Below are 25152 nucleotides of genomic sequence, written 5' to 3' on the forward strand. Positions count from 1 at the left end.
TCAATACTTTGGCCATTTGATGCGAAGAGCTAACTCCTTGGAAAAGACCCTGATGCTGGGAAAGATTGAAGGCAGGAGGAGAAGGGGACAACCGAGGATGAGATGGTTGGATGGCATCACCCACTTGATGGACTTGAGTTTGAGTAAACTCCAGGAGTTGGTGATGGACAGGGAAGCCTGGTGTGTTGTAGTCCATGGGGTCACAAAGAGGTGGACAGGACTGAGTGAATGAACTGAACTGACAACCAATTAACAAACAAAGTTGTGATAGTTTCAGGTGAAGAGCGAAGGGATTCAGCCATAATATACATGTGTCTACTCTCCCCTCAAACTTCCCTCCCTCCCATCCAGGCTGCCACATAACACTGAGCAACTCTCTGCCTTCTTATTTCAGGTCTTCTACTGTAAATGAGTGTCTTCTACTGTAATATCGTGGTCTCCATGTAAATTCCTTGCTTAGCAATTAATAAGTATATTGGGGGAAACAGACTGTGCAAATAGCCCATTTCTCCTTGAGTTTTTGCCCTCTAATTGTAGCATCCCTCAGTGTATCCTGCCGACAACAATTACTGCGGTGTTTGCCTATTGGTAATATTCTAGTTTACACATTTATTCATTGGAATTCTTCTATAAAGAAGAGCTGCCCCTTCTCATCTATGTATTCAATTATTTATATCAGTATGGACTCATGGATATCTATTTTACTCTAGGGGTTATAATCTAATACTATCATTATTTAAGTTATCACAAATTATTCCAGCTTTGCCATTAGGTGCGCCTTCTGGTTGGTTTCTGTGTTGTTCTGACATGTCCCCATCCTTTTGGGAACACTTCCTTGTGTTATGGCACTACAAGCTGTGCCAGGCTCATCTGGTACTTTTCCAGCCCTGGTTCTGGAATGAACCACTTCTCCAAAATACCCTCAGAGAGGGCGATGGCACCCCACTCTGGTACTCTTGCCTGGAAAATCCCATGGACGGGGAAGCCTGGTGGGCTGCAGTCCACGGGTCGCAAAGAGTCTGACGCAACTGAGTGACTTCTCTTTCACTTTTCACTTTCATGCACTGGAGAAGGAAATGGTAACCCACTCTGGTGTTCTTGCCTGGAGAATCCCAGGGATGCGGTAGCTTGGTGGGCTGCCATCTATGGGGTCACACAGAGTCGGATACGACTGAAGCGACTTAGCAGCAGCAGCAGCCAAAATACCCTTGACTGGGGAATGGTGTTTGGAAACCAAGATCCTGGCCCTAGAGGGTGCTCATGGCTATGTGGTGACAGTTCTTTAATGCCCTGTCAGTGAACACAGCTCGGATGTATGTATCTCCTCCATGTATGTTTATTTACATATGTATGTTCACATCTATACCTACTGTCCATCCATCCGTCCATCTATTCATCCAGTTAAGCTATGAGTTCATACTGAAGTAAAGTGTTAGTCTCTCAGTCGTGTCCAACTATTTGTGACCCTATGGCCTGTAGCCCTCCAGGCTCCTCTGTCCATGGGATTCTCTAGGCAAGAATACTGGTCTGTCCATGGGATTCTCCAAGCGAGAATACTGGAGTGGTTAGCCATTACCTTCTCCAGGGGATCTTCCTGACCCAGGGATGGAACCTGTGTCTCTTGCATTGCAGGCAGATTCTTTACCATCTGGACCACCAGGGAAGCCTGAGTTCATACTAATACCTCTAATTCTAATTAAATATTACAGTTATCTTAGTCTTCCCCTTTTTCTGACCGTGAGAAACTTGACTCTTCATCAGTCACAACATATTTATTTTGTTCAATCTTGGTGCACACATAAAGCAATTTCAGAATCACTAACCCAAAGTCCTGTATGAAACATTGACTAATTGGAGTGTAGCATTTATGCATTTCTTTTTTTGCCTTTTTTTTTTTTTTTTTGTCTTTAGCCTTATAGTATCCAGTCAAAATAATGTTTCCTGAAGTTACTTAGGTTAGGTCATTTTTTTCCACTGTACTCCTTGCAGTCAATAACACTAAGCATTTGTGTTACACTTAGGGCCATCTGTTACTGTGTGTATTCCATCTTGGGTATTTCCCACATCCTGGAAGATTGGAATTGTTTGCTTATTTTGATGGGGGAGGTATGTGAACATGAAACAGCATCACAGCCCTAAGTCAGTCCTGTACAAACTGTGGAGCTCAGGAAGGGCTGTTCCTTCCTGACCCTTCCCCTTTCCCCTACCTCACTCCTTCTAGCCCTTTCCAATCCACCCCCAGTCCACACCTAACCTTTCCACTTCTACTTTACTCCTCTTGCCGCCTACCTTTTAAAATACTTTCTACCCAGCTCGATTCACGCTCGGGCCTCAGCGCATGCTCGCCACTACACTGTATGTTAGTGGGTGCTAATGACCCCTGAAGTCCATTCTATGTCTGCAGTTTCTCTGTTACATAATGAAACTGGACATTTTGACTTAATATGCTCAGCAGACAGATTTGAGAAAACAATCACAGCTTTCCTTGATTGGGTCAGTTCTGAGATCGAGTCTTGCACCCACTCAGGAGTATGAGCTCACAACAATGAAACCTCTTACTCGTCTTGGATACAAAGGGCCGCAGGTAACTAGAATTCAGCCTGATGGGAATGTTTGGAAAACATTTTCAAATTTCTGCTACATTATTTTTTTTAATAGCATTTTAAAACAATTTGGTGGTATAAGGAATTATCTTTTTAATATATGAAAAATGATAGGACTAAGGGGACAAAGGGTAACATAAAGATTTGCAAAAGAAAAGTACAAGTAAGAGGGCTTTGAGGTTTTTTTGGGTCATACAACAACCTCTTTAATGCTCCAGTTGTTCATTTTCTCTGCAATCAGTATTTGATTTTCTGATTGGGAAAGGAAGCCACCAGAGATGAATCAGTAAACTCAAAGCCAGCTTTAAATATCTAGGAAGGAAAGCAGAGAGTTTTGCAAACGCAGATCCAAGGAGGAAAATGGCATCTGAGATTATGCATTTATTTTCATATCTGGAGAACGCTTGGCTCAAAACATGATAAAATAGAAAACTTTAGGATGAGGGTAATGTGAATTTTGAAGTCACATGCCATGACATTTCCAAAAGAAATTAATGTAAAACATTACATGTCTGACTAATTTCTGGAAATAACTATGGCCTTTCCATATGTAAAGGAAAACCAGCCCAGTGTCCCAAAAGCTTGTTACAAGCTGTAATTAGGCCATCTACTTTGGTGAGGTTGCATGGGACTGTGGGCTTGAGGAATATAGGAAAGGTTGTGGGCAACCCCAGAATCAGTGTTTATTTTATAGAGAGATCTAGGACTTCCCTGGTGGCTCAGATGGTAAAGAATCCACCTGCAATACAGGAGACCTGGGTTTGATCCCTGAGTTGGGAAAATCCCCTGGAGAAGGGAATGGCAACCCACTCCAGCATTCTTGCCTGGAGAACTCTATGGATAGAGGAGCCTGGCAGGCTATAGTCCATGGGGTCGCAAAGAGTTGGACACGACTGAGTGACTTCACGATGACACGAGGGACACGGGATTCCAAGTCAAGACAGAGTTAGGGCTGAATCCTGGCCTTATCTGAACCACTGACTGGGTCAGATAAGCTCACTAAGCCTCGTTTCTTCATCTGTGTAATGGGCAGCTTTTAGGTGGTGTGAACATTAAACCCAATGGGGAGCACTTACTAAGTGCTCAGCACAAAACAGACACTCAGTTGGTACACATAGTCCAGGGGCTAAGAGTAGGGGGCTCTGAACCCAGCTTCCAGTCTGGGATGCTGGCTCTGCCCCTTACTTGCTGTGTGACTTTGCAAAAGTCACTTAATCTCTCTGAGTGATTGAAGTGGGAGTAGTAATCCAGAATGGGGATAATAATGAAAAGCCAACTCCCAAAGGGGGATGAGAATAGAGTAGTTGCAAGGATCAAATGAATCAACATGGGCAGAGCCCCCATTAGAACTGGGCTAGGTTCCCTGCACTCTGTAATACCATCAGTGATCGTTATTAACTATAATTATTCAATCAGCCCCCTAGAAAAACGGAGGCTGCGTGGTGGTGGAAGTGGACTGTTACACAGAATACCAGGTCTGGTGCGGGGAGTTTGGAAGTTGTATTGGCAACATATGCCGAGAGCTGCAGCGTCTACAGAGGCTTCCTCGCCTCTGTCAACGGTGTGTGGGGGGTTTAACCCACAGCAGCGAGGAGAGAAGCTATTGTCCAGAGGACAAGAGCCATCAGCCGGACCAGGAACATGGCGCAACAGTGTGACTGCAGGGAACAAACATACCCTGGCTCATGTGCAAACCCCGCCCTGCAGTCAGCCTGATTCAAAAGTACCTGATTCCAGAGCAAACCAGCCTTCATGGTGGGTAAGAGACTAAAACCTAGGGTGCTGGGTATCCCCCTCCTTTCTCTCGCAATCATTCACCCTCTGGAACGTTTATTCACATTGTGCATCTTCCATAAATGCTGTATTTCATCTCATGAGAAAAAAAAATCAATAGAAAATGAATGGGCTGTTCTGTCGTTATTTCTAAACACGATAAGAAATGATCAGCTGTCACTGTATTGACACTGTGTTACACACAGAAGTAGCTATTTGTCCCTTATTCCACTTAAACATGCAGAAAAGCATATTTCATTAATTTCCCAGGATTCCCGCCCCCCCCCACCCCCCCCAGATACAGCTCTCTGTTTCATCCTCTCTCTTCCTTCTTAAGGAACCCGTGGATTTGAAGGGAAATGACATTCCAGGTTTCTAGTGGAAGAATGCTACAGGTCACATGTTTTTATCCTCGGTTCCAAGTCCAAGAATGTTCTCAACACCTAACGTTCTAACTCTTTTATGCAGGCAAAACTTACCCTGAACTGGTCCAAGTCTGTAAATCTTTAAAATGCATCTCAGCTGGTGTAAACATCATACACAGATTCCAACAGGCTGCTCGAGACCCCACAATGGGTACTGTATGAAATGCATATGGTCTTTTTCTGCTAAAACCTGCTTCCTCTCCCAAGACATTAGAATTTCTGAATTCTGATATAAATTAGGCCCCACGGTTTTCAGATACAGGACCGTGGACCTGTAGGAGAATTCGTGATGTGGTTATGTTCCAAACACAAATCTGTGAAAATAGTTAGTGGAAGAAAATTCGAGACTTTTCTTTAAACCACCTTCTTCTTTTAAAAAACCAGAACTTGAGCTGATTTTCCTGGTGCTGATATCTCATGACTTAAAATGGGCAATAATCACTCAGAAACTTCTCCCCAGATTTTGTCCTCCCCTCCAGGGACAGCCCTAAGTGACACTCAACGTTTTCCAGAAAATACCCAATGGCACAGCATATACATAAGCAGATATGTGGGGTCACCAAACCCATGCACGTCCTTCTCGGAGGGTACCTGCTGTCAGGAGCTATTCTTTTGGAAGCCTGGCCTGCTCGGGACCCTGGGCTTGGGGTTCATTCCTACTCAGTGTGGCAAGCACTGGCCTCTGTGGATTTCAGTCTCCCATGGGTAACCTGGGGAGCATTCCACCTGCTATTTAGGACTTTTGGAATGAAATGCACAAAGATGGGCTGGCTGCTCTCCACACTTCCTTTTCCTCTGGCTGAGACGCGGCTGGAGATGAGTTACATGGTGCAAAGCTTAGTGTTCACTTCCCTTTCTGGGGACACGCTCAGACAGGTGGGGACTGGTGGCGCGTGGCTGTGTGTTACAGGTGGAAGGAGATGGGCTTGTAACAAGGTCTTTGGACCAAACTTGACATCAGAACCTGCAAGGAAAGCAGGTGTAAACAGAGATGGTGGTGTTGCAGGAAGGTGAGCTGTTGGGGACCCAGGGATCTGGGGGCAAAGACGTCATTTAAGGGTACTCAGTTACTCATCAGGGTGTGGCATCAATGATTTAAGGTTTGGCTGAAACTGGCAAAGCTCTAACGCTTGTGAACACTATTTAAATCAGTGGTTCTCTGCCCTGACAGCCCAGAGACTCAATCAGAACAGCATTTTCAAAGGTCTGTGGGTGATTTCAATGTGGTGGTGGAGGGCTTCTGCCCAAAGACGGATGAATCCACTTAGATTTATTCGGGGCAAGAGAAGAAGGCGTGCTCCAGCTGTCCTGTTTCTCCTCTGTCTGGGGGACAGAACCCCCTCCTCACTGAGCAGGAGAGGAAAAGCTCACAGCACAGGGCCCCAGGAGCTCAGGGTTTATCAGAAGCAAGCAGCAGAGAACAAACGTTAATGTTTAACCGAATAAGGGTGACTTGTGAATCCAGAACTTTCCTACCTGGGGCTTTCCCACTCCTGGTCGTCCTTGTCCTTCTCTTCTTTGGTGTCTCCAGAATGCGGGTGTTTCTGCACAATTCGCATCCCACCAGCTTTCACTGAAATGAAGACGAAGGTGTGTGATCAGTGTGGACATGCAACCACCAGATGGCAGGGGAGCTACTCAAAGGTGTGTGGCTGTCCTGTGGCCCCAAGTCCAGGCCAGCTGGCAGTGACAGCTATTAATCATGGAGAATAGTGCTATTATTGCAGTTCTTGAGTCACTAAGTCACAGCTGACTCTTTGCAGTTCTGTGGACTGTAGCTCACCAGGCTCCTCTGTCCATGGGATTGTCCAGGCAAGAATACTGGAGTGGGTTGCCATTTCCTTCTCCAGGGGATCCTCCCAACCCAGGGACTGAACCGTGTTGAAGCCCCAGTACTGTTGTGGGAGATTTAGTATGATAGGATGCTCAACACTGTCTCGTGCTCTGGAGCCACTTAGAAAGTTTCCAAGGCTCATCTGTGTGTCTGGTCTCCTTTCAAGTTGGTTAAGAGCAGTGGTGGTACCAGAGTACAAACCACGTGGAGAAAGCGGCCGCTGGCTTTTAGGTTTTGTTCGGTTTTGTGAGGCAGCAGCGGCCACTCCATCCCTGCCTGTGACATTCTCTCAAATGCCGATGGTGCTCTGATGGGGATACAGCCACAGGCGACACAGGACATTGGCCATGTCACAGCACAAAGCCCGCTCTGGTTACGGCCTTTCCCAGACTGTGCTGTGAAACCCTGGGGTTGGCAGAAGTTAAGTTCGTTTTTAAAAAACAGCCTTACTGACATATAATTCACATACGATGTGGTCCCCCTAGTTAGAGTGTACAGTTCAGCAGTTTTGTGTATATTCAGAGTCACACCACTGTGGCCACAATCATTGTCAAACAATATCATCACCCTCAACAGAAACCCATCAAGGGTCCCTCTCCAACCCCTCCTCTCCCCTCAGCTCCTAGCAACCAGTCACCTGCACTGGCCTATTCCGGACATCTGACAAATGGATTCGTAAAATACGCTGCCTTTGGTGACAAGATTTTTCTCTTAACATCATGCTTCCAAGGTTTACCCATGTTGTAGCATGTGTCAGTACTTCCTTCCTTTTTTCTTGTAAAGACTTTTTTTTTTGGATGTGGACCATTTTCAAAGTTTGTATTGGATTTGTTACAACACTGTCTTGGTTCTCTCTTGGCCTTTTGACCTCGAGAAATGTGGGATCCCAGTTCCCCAACCAGGGATGGAACCCACACATCCTGAATTTAGAAGATAAAGTCCCAACCGCTGGACCGACAGGGAAGTCCCTTCATTCTTTTTCATGGCTGAATAATACACCACTGCATGGATAGCCCACACTTTAAGATGCACTCATCTGTGCACGGCCATGTGTGCTTTTTCCATTTTGGCTACTGCGAATAAAGCCATTATGAACGACTGTGTATGCACAAGTTTTGTGTGGCCACACGGACTTATACCCTTATTTCCTTGGTACATATGTAGGAGTGGAATAGTTGAGTGACATAGTAATCCCATATTCACTCTCTTGAAAGATCTTCAAATGCTTTCCAAAGCCATGGCACTGTTTTACACTCCAACCAGTGGAGGTTCCAATTTCTCCACATGCTTACCAACACTTGCTATTGCATTTCTTTGTAAATATAGTTGTTCTAGTAGGTGTGGTATCTTATTATAGTTTTACTTGTATCTCCTTAATAATTAATACGTTAATGCTGTTTTGCAAGAGAAAAAGCAGCAATAAAAACGGAGATTCTAGGATCTAGTAAGTGTGGAAAGAGCTAGGTTGAACAAACTAAGTGGGTTTCCTCAAGACAGATATTCTGCCTTTAGCATGCACTGTAAGCTTTACGTGGGCACAGAGTGTGCAGTCTTTCCCAAGTGTATTTGACCACAGAATGTCCCTCCTTCCCCAGTAATGCTGGTTATCATCCTTTCGGACTCCTGTATTCCACGGGATAAAGTTTGGAAATGCTGGCCTTATATGAATAGCCAGTGTCACACAGCAGTTGACAGCGTTGTGTTTTAGAGTCAGCAGGTCCCTCCATGTCCTCAGCTACATGTTCTCATAGTCGTCAGCTGCTCAAAGTCTCAATGCTTCATCTCCAGAAAGGGGTTAAGAGCCATGTCCTAAATTGGAGGAGTTTAGATGAGAAGAGAAGCTGTAAGTCCTAACTCCCAAAGTGATGCTGTTTGGAGGTGGGGCTTTGGAAAGTGCTTAGGTCATCAGGCTTCCCTGGTGGTTCAGATGGTAAAGAATCCACCTTTGTTGCAAGAGACCATTCAGTCCCTGAGTTGGGACGATCCCCTGGAGAAGAGAACAGCTACCCACTCCAGCATTCTTGCCTGGAGAATTCCATGGACAGAGGAGCCTGGCAGGCTACAGTCCATGGGGTCGCAAAGAGTCAGACATGAATGAGTGGCTTTCACTTTTTTCCTTCCTTTTCACTTAGGTCATAAGGGTGGAGCCCTCATGAACAGGATTAGCGCGCTCCTAAAGAGACCCCTGAGAGCTCCCTCACCCTTTCTGCCAGGGAGGACAGAGAATATAGTTGTCTGTGAACCAGGACATCACCAGACATTGAATCTGCTGTTGGCCTGACCCTGGACTTCCAGCCTCCAGAATGTCCTTTGTTTATAGCCACCAGTCGATGGTATTCAGTTGTAGCAGCCCAAACAGACTAAGACAGAGGTGCACGGCAGCTTCCCAGCACTTAATGGAAAGCAGACTTTGCTAACTGAGCTCACTGTCCAGGGTTCGTATGTGGGGCTCCCAGCACTACCCACCCCCCAACCTACCCACAGCCCTCCCCCTCTGCCCCAGGACAGCCACTCCACGTTCTGTCACAGCCCTGCTTCGATCACAAAGCACAGCCAGCTGGTCAGGCCACTTCTTCCAGTGTTTCAAATTAAGTTGTTCTTGCTGTTCAGTTGCTGAGTCTCATCTGACTCTTTGTGACCCCATGGACTACAGCATGCCAGGCTTCCCTGTCCTTCACTATCTCCTGAAGTTTGCTCAAACTCATGTCCATTGAGTTGGTACAGCCAAATTTAAGTTGGACCCTGCTGATGACAGCTCAGGACTGCTTTCTTTGTGATGCTGCCAACAGGAAGGAGAATGTGAGACACCTTGAGGCTTATACACTTGAGGTTTATTAGTTTTCAATTTCCCTGGGAGAACTCAGAAAGCTGCTGGTGGCTGCAGCACGGCCAGTGGTACCCAGAGGCACTCGCTCAGAGGAAGGTAAAGCGGAGGCATGAGAAATAAAAGACTGCATTTAATGACACGACTGCTGGCCTAGGTTTGGGACGAGATTCTCCCTGCTGCCGCCACCACTTCTTTTCAGTGTGGATATTCCATTTGTTAAGAAAGAAGTATAATCCTGTCCAGTAATTCTCTCAAAAATCTGATTTTATCCTGAAATTTTTTGAAGTAGGAATAATTATCCTGACTGATTTTGATTCCAATCATTTTATCTTTTCATTTCTAGAGCGTTTCCCCCCTCGAATTCATCTGGTCTTTATTTGAGAGCATTTTACTTGTTTCCCATGTTTTTGATTCTTTTATACATTTTATCATTCTAGGCATACTTGTCTTATGGTTGTATACCTAATTTTTTTAGTTTTATCTTTTGGTTGTGCTGGGTCTTAGTTGCTGCTCACAAGCTTCTCTAGTTGGGGCTGTGCACCTCTCTAGTTGTGGTTCACAAGCTTCTCACGGAGGTGACTTCTCATGTGGAGTACGGGCTCAGGAGTTGCTCTTCGCAGGTTCGAGCTCGGCTCAGAAGTTGTGGGGCACAGGCTCAGTTGCTCCACAGAACGTGGAATCTTCCTGGACCAGGGATCAAACCAGTGACCCCTGCGTTGGCAGGTGGGTTCCTATTCACTGTACCACCCGGGAGTCCTATGTAATTATTTTATCATCAGGAGTCTCACCCCCACTGTTCGTTTTTCTGAATCTGGCTCATTTAGGGGGACCGTCTTCAGTGAGCCTCTGTCTGTGGGGATCCTCCAGGGGTGGTCTAGGCAGCACCCCTTGGAGAGATGCTATGCATGCTTCTGTCAAACCAAGGGTAAGGGCAGCAGAAAATCCTTTTTACATCTGATTTCTCAGGACAGGAAAGACCAAAGTGTAAATCTGAACAGACTGCCCAGGTACAGGCAGATCTGCAGTTACAAATTCTCAAGGAGACTCAGTTCTCCATCTGGAGGCCAGGCTGAAACACACCAGCTTCCTCACCAACCCACTGTGCTGCTGGACACTTTTTCCTGAACCCTTTCTCCACAGGTTTGGCTTCTGAGCACCCAGCTTGTAGCTGGGGTCTTAAGTTAAATGAGGCTGTGTGTGTGTTGTGGAGGGGGGAGGTTGCCTAATTAAACATGAGTGAAAGTCGCTTCGGTCATGTCCAACTCTTTTCGACCCCATGGACTGTAGCCTGCCAGTCTCCTCTGTCTGTGGAATTCTCCAGGCCAGAATACTGGAGTGAGTAGCCGTTCCTTCTCCAGGGGATCTTCCCTACCCAGGGATCGAACCCAGGTCTCCTGCATTGCAGGCAGATTCTTTACCATCTGAGCCTCCAGGGAAGCCCAACACGACTGGCGCTCTTATCAGAAGAAGAGGAGACACCAAGTCACTTCCTGCCTCTTGGGGGCCCAAGGCTCAGACTAACCGTTCTCAATTTAGTTTCTTCTTTGGGTGTTGCTCCTGGAGATCACCCTCACTTTGGGCTAAGATTTAAAGAAGAAAAAGAAATACCATTTTCAGGTGGCTTCTCAAGATTTCCAGGGTTATGAAGCCTGCCAAACCTTAAGAAATGGAGACTGAAAATTCTACAATTATGTTTACGTTATTCTTTACCCACTCTCTTGAAATGTAAGATTATGAATGCTTTTGTTTGAACAATAAGGCTAGAATCGTCCCATTAAACATTAAAACAAAAAAGCATTTTCCTGCCCCACTTATCCCAATCCTATCCCATGTCCATAAGAAATGGATCAAAGGTGCTGTTATGAGTTGAACTATGACCTCCCCAAGTTCGTACATTGAAGCCCTGATCTCTGGAACTTTAGACCTGACTGGGTGTGGAGACAGGCCTCTAAAGAGGTGATTAAGGGGACCTCCCTGGTGGCCCAGTGGTTAAGAATCTGCCTTCCAAGGCAAGGGATCTGGGTTTGATCCTGGTTCAGGAACTAAGAACCCACATGCTGCAGGAAAACTAAGCCTAGGCCCCTCAACTAGAGAAAGCCCGCATGCTGCAACAAAGACCTAGCGCAGCTAAAAGAAAGAGAACTAACCAAGTGAAAAAGAGGCTGTTAGGGTGGCCCTAGGGCTTCCCAGCTGGTGCAGTGGTAAAGAATCCACCTACCAATACAGAAGACATAAGAGACGTGGGTTTGATTCCTGGGTTGGGAAGATCCCCTGGAGAGAGGAATGGCAACCCACTCCAGTATTCTTGCCTGGAGAATCCCATGGACAGAGGAGCCTGGCGGGCTACAGCCCATGGGGTCATAGAGAGTCGGACACGACTGACTTTATACTCACACACACACAGAGTCACACACTCACACACACACAGGGTGGCCCGAATCTGATAGGCCTGGTCTTTTTATCAGAAGAGGAAGAGACACCCGGGACACACGTGCACAGAGGAAAGGCTACATGAGGACACAGAGGGAAGGTGGCCATCTGCAAACCAAGGAGAGAGGCCTCAGGAGAAACTACACCTGTTGGCACCTTGATCTTGGACTCCTGGGCTCCATGACCGTGAGAAAATAAATTTCCGTTGATGGAACCACCCAGTTGGTGCTATTTTGTTATAGCAGCCTGCACAAAGTAATACAGATGCCCATTTAAAAATAATCTCTGAATCATTTCAACTTGGCAGACAAAACACCTTGACACTGTAAGTCCCGGGTGTATTCTATCAACTGGCTAAAAGTAAAAAGGGTGTGCAACTCATTACAAAAGGAACAGATGATGAATGTCAAGGTGATGTTCAAAATAATCAAGTCTTGAGAAGCTCGCAGGGAGCCTGTCCACTCCTCTCTTGAAGTAGGCACACACTCCCAGACCCACACCTCCATTTCAGCACTTCATTTAATCCAGTTTATAAAAACAATTAACTTCATCAGTCTCTCACAGTATGGGTGGTGATTAATGCTGCAATAAAGTGGCAATAATAATAACTCAAGGCTGAGACAGATTCATTTTAACTTGCATGACTGCCAAAAAATATGACAGCATATATTTATCGATTGTTTTATCACTGTCACTAGGACCCTTCATTGGTCAGAAAAACAAAGGAAGAGTTACTTCTGCAGAAATCCTTGCAGAATTATTTGCAAATGCAAGTATTTTTCTGAGACAGTAGTAAAAACTAAAACAGACTTTTGTTGTGATGGTTGTTATTCAAATGTGAGCTTCAAATGTAAAGAATAACAAGCTTCCTCTTGGTAGGAATCCTGGGCAGAAGTTAAGGTTTAGTTATGAATTCTGGGAGCCAGATCCCCAGGTTCAAGTGCCAGCTCTACATGTGTATGTGTTTGTGTGTCTGTGAGTGTCCAGGCAAGCTGCTGGCACTCTGCCTCCGGGTCCCATCTGTGAAGAAAGGGTGGCAATGCTCTACCCCCAGAGGTTTTCTGAGGACTGAAGAGGGAGCCCACATGGAACACCTCCATCAGGGCCTGACTCCCACAAATGCTCAACTCCTGGCTACTCTCATTCAGTTCAGTTGCTCAGTCGTGTTTGACTCTTTGCAACCCCATGGACTACAGCACACCAGGTTTTCCTGTCCGTCACCAACTCCTGGAGCTTGCTTAAACTCATGTCAATCCAGCTGGTGATGCCATCCAACCATCTCATCCTCTGTCATCCCCTTCTCCTGCCTTCAATCTTTCCCAGCATCAGAGTCTTTTCCAATGAGTCAGCTCCTCACATCTGGTGGCCAAAGGATTGGCGTTTCAGTTTCAACATCAGTCCTTCCAATGAATATTCAGGACTGATCTCCTTTAGGATGGACTGGTTGGATCTCCTTGCAGTCCAAGGGACTCTCAAGAGTTTCTCCAACACAACAGTTCAAAAGCATCAATTCTTTGGCACTCAACTTTCTTAATGGTCCAACTCTCACATCCATACATAATTACTGGAAAAACCATAGTTTTGACTTTGCTGGCAAAGTAATATCTCTGCTTTTTAATATGCTGTCTAGGTTTGTTATTAAGCTAGTTAAGTTTGTTATTAAGGTTTGTTTTAACACTGAGCACCCAGCGCTCAGAGCCCTCTGTGTGTGTGTCCTTGGTGGCTTACCACCTCCTCCCAGTTTCCTCTGTGTGAAGTGGGGGTGGCAGGACCTGAACACCAGATCGTTGAGGGAGCCGTGCGCCCTCCATGGTGAGGGACTCCCCGCCCCAGCAGCTGACCACCTCCAGGACTGTCCTCAGCCCATCACCATCTAAGGAAGCTTTTGGAAGAGTTGAGGACCCTGGATAACCCTTCCCACTGGGTGGCCACGTGCCAGGCCCGGTTCTAACCACTGGCCAGTTACCACCCCACCCACCTCACCCTAACCCTGTGGTGCAGATCACCCCCCAACCCCAACCCCAGGAGGAGGGGAAGCCACAGCGAGCAGAGGTAGCCGGTGCCCTTAATCTCACCCCACAGGCCTTTTCCTGCTTGAACATTCCAGGAAACAGAGCATCAGTGCTCCTCAGAGAGATGCCTCCGGGCAGGTTCTAGGCCCAACCTGCCCAGGAAGAAAGTGCGTTTGATGTGGAAAGCTCTCTGTGAAGCAGCTTTTCCTGCCCACAGAGCAAAGAGGGCGGAGGAAACCTCGGCCTTTGTCAGGGGAGGAAGCAACCGAGGACAGTGCGCCCTGGGGCGGGGCAGCCCCCACCCCCCCAGGTGCAGGGGTGCCTGGCTGTGAAAGGGTCCCCAACAGACGGCTCCATCCCCTCAACAGCAGGCCAGGAAGACCCACAGAAGCAGGCCAGGCAGGGTGAAGAGGAGGGTGTCCCCAGCGGGCTTGAGACGGTAAGAGCGCCCGGAGCCAGGGAGGGGCCAGCCCCGGGGACCAGCAGGGCAGGACCCCCGAGCAGAGGCTTCCCTTTGCTCTTGCAGGGAAGCGCTATTGAAATGTGATTCAAAGGAAAGCAAACCCACCAAAAAGAAGCCAGGAAGGGCTCTGAGAATTGTTCCGGCGAGAACAAAAGGCGAGCAAACCAGAGACGCCCAAGGTGCAGATCAGGGGTGAACCAAATCCTCCCAGGTAGAGCAGCGCTGTGGCCGGAAAGCGAAGTGGGCACGAGACTGGACGGCCCTGGGATGGGGACAGTGGGTGGGACCAAGGCACAGGGAGGCGGTCATGGTCATTCTCAGCGAAGAGGAGGGGCCCCACCCGGAGAGGGGCTCCTTGGCCAGCAAAGAGGCCACGCCCAGCCAGGGAGGCTGGCGTCCTGAGCGAGGGGCGCGCCGCAAGGAGTGGGAGAAAGAGGGGCAGCGGCTCTGAGTTAAGGGGACCCCGGGAGCTCCCCAGCCCCGCGGCCACGTTCAGTCAGTCCCCACAGGGGCTTTCCACAACGGGTGATGCTTGCCCGAAAAAATGAGTCCCCGATAAATTGCTGAACTTGCACCCCTGATGGCTTCCTCTCTGAGAAAACAGAGGATGAAAGAAGGGAAACTGCTATTCTCCACTCAGAGGCGAAAGGTGTTAGGGTGGGAAGGCCCTTAACTGACACGGAGGAACCTTGCTCGCTCTCCAGAGGCGGGGTGAGGTTCAGAGACCTCGTGCGTGGGCTGGGACTAGAGAGGCCTTCGGTCTTCCACGCAGTGTGGGCTCCATCCCCCTGCGGCTGTGACCCAGAGGTCAGAGTGCCTGGTCGTTGTTCAGTTGCTCAATCCTATCCGACTCTATGGCGCCATGGACTGCAGCACACCAGGCTCCCCTGTCCTTCACTATCTCCTGGAGTTGACTCAAACTCATGTCCACTGAGTCGGTGATGCCATCCAACCATCTCATCCTCTGTTGGCTACTTCAACTCGTGGCCTCCATCAGGGTATTTCCCAGGAAGTCACCTCTTCCCATCAGGCGGCCAAAATATTGGAGTTTCAGCTTCAGTCCTTCCGATGAATATTCAGGGTTGATTTCCTTTAGGATGGACTGGTTGGATCTCCTTGCAGTCCAAGGGACTCTCAAGAGTCTTCTCCAGGGCCACAGTTCAAAAGCATCAATTCTTCGGTGCTCAGCTCGTGTGGTGACGGGGCCAAGACCTGCCAGACAGTGACTGGTCCAAAGGTGAGGAGTGGGAGAGGCAGACACAGGGGAAACTGAGTTCAGGGAGGTTGGTTTCAGAAAGCCCAGGGAAGAGCAAGATCCCTGCCTGGAGGTTCTCGGGGACAGGCAGCCCGACAGTGTTCACTGACCACAACCCCAGTCTTCCCTGCAGTGAGTGGGGCCATTTACCTGGGTCGTGGCTGATTCCAGGGAAAATAGACTGCGGTAAGCAGGGTAATGTCCCCCTCCCCACCAAGCTGGCCACACTCTAGTCCCCCACCTGTGACTATGCTTGGCAAGGAGGAATTAAAGTTGCAGATGGTACTGAGGTTGTTAATCAGCTGACCTCAAAATAAGAAGGCTATTCTAGAGTACGTGGCTGGGCAACTGTGTTCACAAGGGGAACCTGAAATGTGACACAGGAGCATCAGCGTGCCTACTGTGAGGAAGGCTGGAACAACTGTTGCGGTGGAGGAAGGGGCCGTGCACCCAGGAGCGTGGGGGCGTCTGGAAAGTGGAAGCAGCAGAAACGGGGTTCTCCCCTGGAACCGCCAGATGAACCAGCCCTGCAAATGCCTTGATGTCTGTCCAGTGAGACTCATTTTGGAATTCTCACCTCCAGAACCGTAAGACGATAGAGCGGTGCTGTTTTAAACAACAAAGTTTATCGTCCTTTGCTACAGCAGCCACGGGAAACTAACACAGTGACACCTGGCATTTGCAGGTGGCATCTCCAGGCCCCCACACCTCAGCCTGCACTCAGTCCCCTCCGAGGAGTCCACACACTGGACAGGAGGGGCCTCGCCCTCTGCATTTTTCCCCCGGTTGGAGGGCCTCCTGGGACAGAAGCAAACCTTGACTTGTTCAGCCACTGCGATTTGGACCTGTCTGTTACAACAGTGAATACAACGTAATACAGCTGATATAACTGTAACTAATACAGGACCTGATACAAAAGTGTATAGTCCCTATACAAACAAAAGAGTCTATGAAGCTGGGAAGGGGAGGCCATTCACAAGACCAAGTAAGAGTGTGCAGGCATCTTATGAATTGAACAGGACACTCACAGAAGTGAGGGGGAGGAGGCACAGGTCAGCCAAAGTCTCAGAGCACAGAGGGGAAATCTTAAACACGTCGTAGAAGTGCCTGGTCCACCCCAACTGGAAGCTCTTGAAAAAAACAAAAAAATGCCGTGACTAAAAGGGTCTCTCTTTTTACTTGGCATCTCAGGAGCAAAGGCGAGCTTCCCAACTGGCACTAGTGGTAAAAAAAACCTGCCTGCCATTGCAGGAGACATAAGAGATGTGGGTTCTATCCCTGGGTCGGGAAGATCCCCTGAAGGAAGAAATGGCAACCCACTCCAGTATTCTTGCCTAGGAAACTCCATAGACAGAGGAGCCTAGCGCGTTACAGTCCACGGGGTTGCAAAGAGTCGGACATCGGACATGTCTTAGCAACAGAGCACACCCACACAGGAGCAAAGGCAGACACCTCTGTCCTGTATCTTCAAGCGCTGATCAGTGTGACTGGGTTGAGCACACTGGGGGTCATGATTAGCACACCTTTGATTTCATGGCTAATACAATAAAAACCAAATCAGTCTTGCCTTTCTAGCAACAGAGTGGCCTGGATAATACGAAAACTCCAAAGGGAGGTAATTCAGGGGAAGTGTCACCCACAACCTTTTAAATGCATCCTGAATGATCAGTAGACCAGAGAACTGAATTATTTTGAAGTTACTAAAGAAAAACAAAGTGGTCTTTTTTCCACTATAATGAATAGAATTGTGTTTGTATTTCCATTTGACTCAGTTCTAGAAGGGACATAAAGTCTACTCTTGAAAGGAAACCACACACAAGATTAGTAACACTTCAAGCCATCACGTACTAGATTTATGAGAACTTTCCTGACATACAGTCTGCGTCCCCTGGGGAAATGGGAGGGGACCAGGGTTGGCAAAACGTATGTTATGAAGAGACGTTATTCCCACCACTGCCAGAAACCCACGGAAACTGGCAGGAGTGAGTCACAGTGTGGCTTGTCACCGAGTCCCCCCTTCTGTTGGGGATCAGAGTTCTGCTATTAGATGAAACAGAACCTCACTCACTCGGTTCATCTGTTATTTACAAGAATTCCCAGAAAAGCAGCAATCTCATTTCATTTCTCCACAAATACTTGGTCGCCGAGAGCAGTGGCGAGCTCTCAAATCATGAAGACTTGGCTACTTTTACAGAGGACCCAGCCACCAGCACATCACAGGATGCCAGGCAGTGCCCACCAGCACTCAGTGGGTGGACTCTGTATTTATGCACACAGTCCCCTTCCTCCGAGTCTCTTTAGGAGCCTCATTAACCTCACGTCCGGGAAGGAGGACCTGGTGAAGAATGGAGCCCCTTTGAGAAGGGCTGCTGAGGTTCAGCAGCAGCAGCTGAGGTTCCAGGAGGCAAAGCCCCGCCCACCCCCCCCACCCAGGGGAGCCACCCTGAAGTCACTGACTTGGGGGTGTCGGCAACACTCCAGAGGGCTTGGCCAGGTTTAAAAACGGCATTGTCCCCTTGATCCCAACTGCAAGGTGACTGTTCATTAGTGCCAAGCACTTAGAACTAACTGGTGAAGGGGAGCAGGCTGCCACCCCCAAAACCTGACTCTTGGGCAAGTATGATTTTGAGTTGATTTAAGAAACAGCACACAAGGAAAAGCTGGATACAGAGAAGTCACCCTTGCTGGGAACTTTTACACTCCAAAGGGAGATCTCCACGTGTAAGTATCTCTTTTTCTAACAGGAAGAGAAAGATGACTAAGTCACAGGAGAATCCTACTCTGCATAACGACCTTCCCCTGGCTTACCAGGCATTTCCTGGCTCCTTCCCACAAGGGGAACCTCCTCTCCAGGGCATGTTTTAGGGCATGTTTTATCATTAGTATTTAAGGTGGGGCTTGGGAGTCACTCATTTTTCTTGAGCATCTGCTATGCATACAGGAGAGATATATGTTATTGAACTGCTTCTTTTTCTTTATTAGTCTGTTCTTTATCATAAGGGGGATCTCAGCCAGAAACCTAGAATAAAGGGAAAGTGATTTTTCTCCCCTATACCCCACACCCTAAGCATGCACACATACTAAGTTACTTAGTCCTATCCGACTCTTTGCACCCCTCTGGACCATAGCTTGTCAGGCTCCTCCATCCATGGGATTCTCCAGGCAAGAGTACAGGAGTGGGTTGCCATACCCTCCTCCAGGGGATCTTCCTGACCCAGGGATGGAACCTGCATCTCTTACGTCTCCTTCACTAGTAGGCCGGTTCTTTTCCATTAGTGCCACCCGGGAAGCACCCCACGCCCTGTAACACTCGGCAAACATGAGTTACGATTTCCATGATGCTGCTGCTGCCTAAGCTGGCTGAGAGTCCCGCTTGCACCACCAGGACACGCTGGAGACAGCTCAGCAGTGGAGGGAAGTTGTGGGCCTCGAGTGCCAGGGAGGAAGTGAGAGGCAGTAAGAGGATGTGGAGAAACTCACAAGCTATTTATTAGGTATCACAGAGCCAGGCCCTGCTCATCAACGGGACCCAGGCCCAGAAGCAAGGGGCACAGGCAGACAGGTAGAGGTTGTGGGGTGCAGAGAAGCGTACCTGGTTCAGAGAACAATAATGAGAAAACACAAAAGAACATGAAGAGAGTCACGGAGGAGAATTTTATTGTTTTTGATTGCAGACAGGCACAAGATTTTATCATCCAACTTAAGCACTTAATGAAAGTGTTCCCAATGTTTCAAGGCTGTTATTTTGACTTAGGAACTAGGTTCTGGGCTATCCGTGATGATTACCCTTTATTATAGTAGATGCTTTTTTTTCTTTTAACATTCACTCTACAGAACTGTCTGTTCTCTGGTCATGCTGGAGTAAACAAGACCACCCAGACCTTTCTGCCAGAAAAGGCTTCCACGCAGAGGTCTCTGTGCGGTACTAACTGAGAGACAAGACACTGCAACCAACGAAAGGTCTCTTTCTAACCTGCACCCCTGGGCCAGAATGCCAGGCCCTTCCTCCAGCTCTGGCCAAGTGTGACCACCCTTGCGAAAACCAGGATGACAGTGACGGCTTCCTTAGTGGCTCCTGCTGGACTGGGGTCTCAAAGCCTTAAGAGTCACTAACCTGAAGTCACTGGAGGAGTTTACCTGAGGCACTGACTGTCCCTGGGCTCCAATCCTATAGATGGTGACATTAAGCGCAGAAAGGAAGCTCTGCCCTGCTATCTCCTCAGGGACCATCTGGCACAAACCTCCCATTTCACGGATTAGGAAAACCGAGCCCTAGAGAAGTGACCAGCCTCAAACTCAGAACTCAAGTTCACCGCTATGCCAGCACAAATACATTGGCTCCCTTCTCCTTGGACATAAATAAGATACTTAATTCGTGATTCACACAGCTTAGCTGTTTACAATTCAGAGAAAACTCAGAGTCCTTTGTGAAATTTCTCCCAGGGAGTTAATAGCAACAGTTTATTCCTCCGATCTTAAAGATCTCCATATGGCTGTCTCTGTATGCAATTACTGCCACTTTGCTTTGGTATCGTCCCAACACGGACATTCTACTGCTACTCACTCCCTGGGGACAGGGGAGCCCCAGGCAGACTGCGGCTGTGTGGCTGAGGGTCACCAGTGTAAACGAAGGTGTTCCCTCCTGCCTGGCTGCCCAGGTCATCAGGCAGCTGGGCAAGAACCCGCAGTGGTAGGACTTATAGGCCAGAGTTATCATGAAAGGAAACGCTTTGAAGTTCTTTTTTAACTTAAAACTAATTCAACACAGAGGTCCCCAAAATCTATTTTCCATTACAGTGGAACTGTTTTCTACAATCCCATGCCTCTCACACCCCCACCCCCATGCATCGGTTAGCCATTTTTCTTTCCTGGTGCCTGTCTTGCTGTTGAGAGCTTGTTTCACTAATGAAAAGTATGACCTACGCTGGAATGCAACATATGTTAAGGAACTGCTATATTCACTGTGGAGACAAAGAATTAGTGCCCTATGGTGGGGACGGCAGGCAGAAATTGGGGAAATCTTTCCTTCAACAAGAAGATGGCATAAATGTTCCACAGAAAGCAGCCATGTTTGGCTCAGGCCTCTGTTACTAGCAGACTGAATTGATACTCTTCACTGACGTGTGGAATGAAGACCCTAAAAACCCCACACGCCGAAGCCACTGGGAGTCAGTCACCTCTGATTCCCTTAGTGCCCGTCCATATGGATTGATGGTCATTTCAAAGGAGAGGTGAAAAAAGCAATCGACCCGTTTGGGCAGATTCGAAAGAGCAAACAGGAACTGTGCTCAAAAGGGGGAGGAGACGATATGAAAATAAAGGCTGCTCAGAGTCTCATTTTCGAAGAAAAAGACTCCAGCATTTAACTTCCTTGTCTCAGAAGTTTAGGATGTATAGAAGCAAAAAGCAGAACAAAACAAAACAAAACCACTTTTGAGGAAAAGCAGAATGAGAAAGAAACTGGAGGGCGGGAAAAAAAGTCATATTGAGTGGTTAACGAAAGAAAAAAAAAAAAAAGATTTCCACTCCTTTGGTTCTTTTTTGTAATGCTGTCAGCTTAATCATCGCCAAGACGCTGAGAACTCTGTGATTTGTCATTGTTTCGGCTCCTCGTTTTCCTTTCTAAAGCATCTGTGCATTCTAAGGAAGCATTCACCGCACAAACTTCTGGGGACACATTGTTCGGCTGGGCTTCTTTCAAGTCAGTCTAATCTGCACGCAACTCCCACGGACTTGCGATGTTTTCGCGTAAAGAAAACAGGTGTCGCCCGCGCGGGGCTGAGTGTACCTCAGACCGCACGAGCGGACCGGCGGGCCGCCGCCTCCCCGCCCGGCACCCCGCGTGCCCCGCGCCCCATGCCCGCGGGTTCGAGCCCGCCCTCCGGACCCGCGAGAGGAGAGAAAGTGGGAATGCGTCCGTACCGGCGGGCGGATGTCCAGCTTTCGTCTCCAGCTTCCCCTCGGGAGGCGAAGACATGGTGCGAAGCCGGTTTCGGACGAACTTAGGCGGCGGCGGGCTCGGGCGGCCAGGAGGGAAGCGCGCCGACAGCGAGAAGCGCGCGCGTTGCGCTCCGGGGTCGCGCACAGGCTAGCTGACCGCGGCCGCCGGGAGGGGGCGCGGCCGGCGCGCGCCGACGTGGCACGGTCCCGCCCACCCGCGGCTGCGCAGTGGCGTCACCGCGCTCTCCCAGCCCAGCCCCGCCCCGCCGGCCCCCGCCGGCCCCCGCGCGCGCCCCGTAGACTGAGCATGCGCAGTCCTTAGCGCCACGTAGGACGCCAAGGCTTGAAGCTGAGGAGGAAGAAGGGGGCGCGGGGAGGGCTGGGGGTCGGTAGACGCTGGCTATGCTGGCGAGGCAGGAGCGGGAGACTGGGTGAGCGTAGTCCAGCGGGAGGGTGTCACCCACGTGGGCGGTGGTCCGCCAACCCGCCAGAAGGACTGTGACCGTGGTGGGGAAGCTGAGCCTCCAGAGCTGGGCGCCCAGGCTGGTGGTGCGTGTCGTCGTCGGGGAACCGGCCGGTCTGCCACGTCGTCCAACTCACATCTGGAGCCGCAGTTAGGAAATGAGACACCAACGGGGACCGACCAGGGGTACGAGAATAGCCCGGATTTATTGAAGTTCAGTTAAGTCACTCAGCCGTGTCCAACTCCTTGCGACCCCATGGACTGCAGCACGCCAGGCCTCCCTGTCCATCACCAACTCCCAGAGTTTACTCAAATTCATGTCCATTGAGTCGGTGATGCCGTCCAACCACCTCATCCTCTCTCGTCCCCTTCTCCTGCCTTCAATCTTTCCCAGTATCAGGGTCTTTTCAAATGAGTCAGTTCTTCCCATCAGGGGGCCAAAGTATTGGGAGTTCCAGCATCAGCAGCAGTCCTTCCAATGAATATTCAGGGCTGATTTCCTATAAGGATGGACTGGTTTGCAGTCCAAGGAACTCTGAAGAGTCTTCTCCAACACCACAGTTCAAAAGCATCAATTTTAGGTGCTCAGCTTTCTCTATAGTCTAATTCTCACATCCATACATGACTACTGAAAAAACCATAGCTTTGACTAGGACCTTTGTTGGCAAAGTAATGTCTCTGCTTTTTAATATGCTGTCTAGGTTGGTCATAACTTTTCTTCCAAGGTGTAAGCGTCTTTTAATTTCATGGCTGCAGGATTTACTGAAAAGATGCTAGAAACAGGACATTCGGGGGTGTCCCCCACCCCGGAAAGAAGATGAGGCAGTGCTGTGAAGCCTGGAAACCTGGATAAAGGTTTTGGAAGGTTGTGCGTTTGTGCCAAGATGATGGCTTTGCAATGGGTCTTGATTCTGCCCAAAGCTGAGTTGGTCTCGTACTCTGAATCACGTCCTTCTCACCTTCTCAAGCACTTTGCCACGACTCGTATCCTCTCCTGCACAGTCAATCCCACTGTACTGTTAGTATCCACACATGTCATGTGGTTTTGAAATGGAAACACCGCGATCTCTCTCGGCCGTATGTCTAGCTTTGACAGCACAGCTGCTTGAAGACCACCTCACCCACTCTCACTCCTCAACCCAGTCCAATCCATCTGTTTGTCATCCAGCTCCACAGAGGCTGCCACCCACCAGGAAGGTCCATTTATCAACATCACTCATGTCCTCTCTGCTGCCCAGTCCAGTGGTCACTCTTCAGCTCTCATCCTCATTGACTTCTGGGCAGCACTTGACCTCGCTGACTGTGCCCCTCTTCGTTAACTGACATCAGGCTTCGCTATCACTGCCTTGATATCCAGGGTTTGGACTGGATACCTGCTGCTAATTCTCAGTGGTGTTGGTTGGCTCCTCTTGTAGGTTTCTAAACACTTGAGAATCCCAAGGCTCAACACCAACCCTTTTCTCCGCCTTGCCTTGGCTTCCTTGGCCCATGAGGCCCATTATCTGTGTGCTTGTGGGTCACAAATCTGCAAACCTATCTTTCTACACCTGTCCCTCCACTAAGCGCCAGGCTCACATTCCACTGCTCCCTCAGCCTCCCTAACTGGAGGTCTCACCCAGTGCTGCCCAGCTCTTTGCTTCAGGGCACGTGTAGAAATGCACACACTAAAGGTGGAACTGGAACTATTCCCCCCATTTCAGTGGCACTACTAGCAAGAGAGCTGTTGGCCAGGCAGCAGTCATGATGTAGTTGTCATTGTCTTGCATTCACATCCAAACTTGCAGACAGGTGTCAGCAGCTTAGAAGAAAATCCGAAATCAATAGTGGGACACTTTGAAGAGATGCTCCATCACCAACACTATTGATAGAACATACTGAGGAATACACAGACACTGACGATCTGGAGTCTAAATAGACACTTGAAGGACATGTAACCAAATTAATTGTAAGAATAATTTCTGTGAGTGCTATATAGTTAAAAACTTAAGTCTAAAAGAACCATTTCTAAGAAGTACAGGAAAAACATTCTGGGTTAGAAAACACTGTGTTATAGTTTAACTGGACTCATTTTTTCCCCTTCAGTCAGTCAATTCAGTCACTCAGTCATGTCTGACTCTTTGCAACCCCATGGACTGCAGCACGCCAAGCTTGCCTGTCTATCACCAACTCCCGGAACCTGCTCAAACTCATGTCCATTGAGTCAGTGATTCTATTTAAGCATCATCCTCTGCCACCTCTTTCTCCTTTTGCTTTCAGTCTTTCCCAGCATCAGGGTCTTTTCCAGTGAGTCAGTTCTTTGTATCAAGTGGCCAAAGTATTGGAGCTTCAACTTCAGCATCAGTCTTTCCAATAAGTATTCAGGACTGATTTCCTTTAGGATGGACTGGTTGGATCTCCTTGCAGTTCAAGGAACTCTCAAGAGTTTTCTCCAACACCTCAGTTCAAGAGCATCAATTCTTTGGCACTCAGCTTTCTTTATGGTCCAACTCTCATATCCATACATGACTACTGGGAAAAACATAGTTTTGACTAGATGGACCTTTGTTGGAAAAGTAATGTCTCTGCTTTTAAATGTACTGTCTAAGTTGGTCATAGCTTTTCTTCCAAGGAGTAAGCATCTTTTATTTTTTAATTTTGTGGCTGCAGTCACCATCTGCAGTGATTTTGGAGCCCAAGAAAATAAAGCCTATCACTGTTTCCATTGTTTCCCCATCTATTTGCCGTGACGTGATGGGACTGGATGCCATGATCAGTTCTTTGAATGTTGAGTTTTAAGCCAACTTTTCCACTCTCCTCTTCCACTTTAATCAAGAGGCTCTTTAGTTCTTCATTTTCTGCCATAAGGGTGGTGTCATCTGTATATCTGAGGTTATTGATATTTCTCGCGGCAATCTTGATTCCAGCTGTGCTTCATCCAGCCCAACATTTCACATGATGTACTCTACATAGAAGTTAAATAAGCAGGGTGACAATATACAGCCTTGACATACTCCTTTCCCGATTTGGAACCAGTCTGTTGTCCCGTGCCCAGTTCTAGCTGTTGCTCCTGGACCTGCATACAAATTTTTCAGGAGGCAGGTAAGATGCTCAGGTATTCCTATCTCTTTAAGAATGTTCCACAGTTTGC

The 25152-nt window shown here is 48.3% G+C and overlaps 1 protein-coding gene and 1 long non-coding RNA gene across 3 annotated transcripts in view; one reads left to right on the forward strand and one right to left on the reverse strand.

Annotated features, from left to right (window-relative positions):
* The window catches only part of DAP (death associated protein), a 66833-nt gene extending 45126 nt beyond the window's left edge, over positions 1–21707 (reverse strand). Inside the window, exons 1-2 of the mRNA XM_086362478.1 lie at positions 21545–21707; positions 6278–6374 (exon numbers count right to left, since the gene is read on the reverse strand). Coding sequence (XP_086218604.1) covers positions 6278–6374; positions 21545–21599 — 152 coding nt within the window. The 5' untranslated portion in view covers positions 21600–21707. The remainder of the gene's footprint in view (positions 1–6277; positions 6375–21544) is intronic.
* Positions 21708–21837: 130 nt separating this feature from the next.
* LOC147350087 (uncharacterized) overlaps positions 21838–25152 on the forward strand; it is a 33589-nt gene continuing 30274 nt past the window's right edge. Inside the window, exon 1 of one of the 2 annotated variants that reach the window (XR_015149162.1) lies at positions 21838–22211. This is a non-coding gene — a long non-coding RNA (uncharacterized LOC147350087). The remainder of the gene's footprint in view (positions 22212–25152) is intronic. The other variant, XR_015149161.1, reaches the window with a different exon arrangement.

Source organism: Bos grunniens, chromosome 20, assembly GCF_055505025.1.
Source record: "Bos grunniens cultivar Pamir isolate PY7600 chromosome 20, Bosgru_T2T1.0, whole genome shotgun sequence".
In the NCBI taxonomy this organism is placed as follows: Eukaryota; Metazoa; Chordata; class Mammalia; order Artiodactyla; family Bovidae; genus Bos; species Bos grunniens.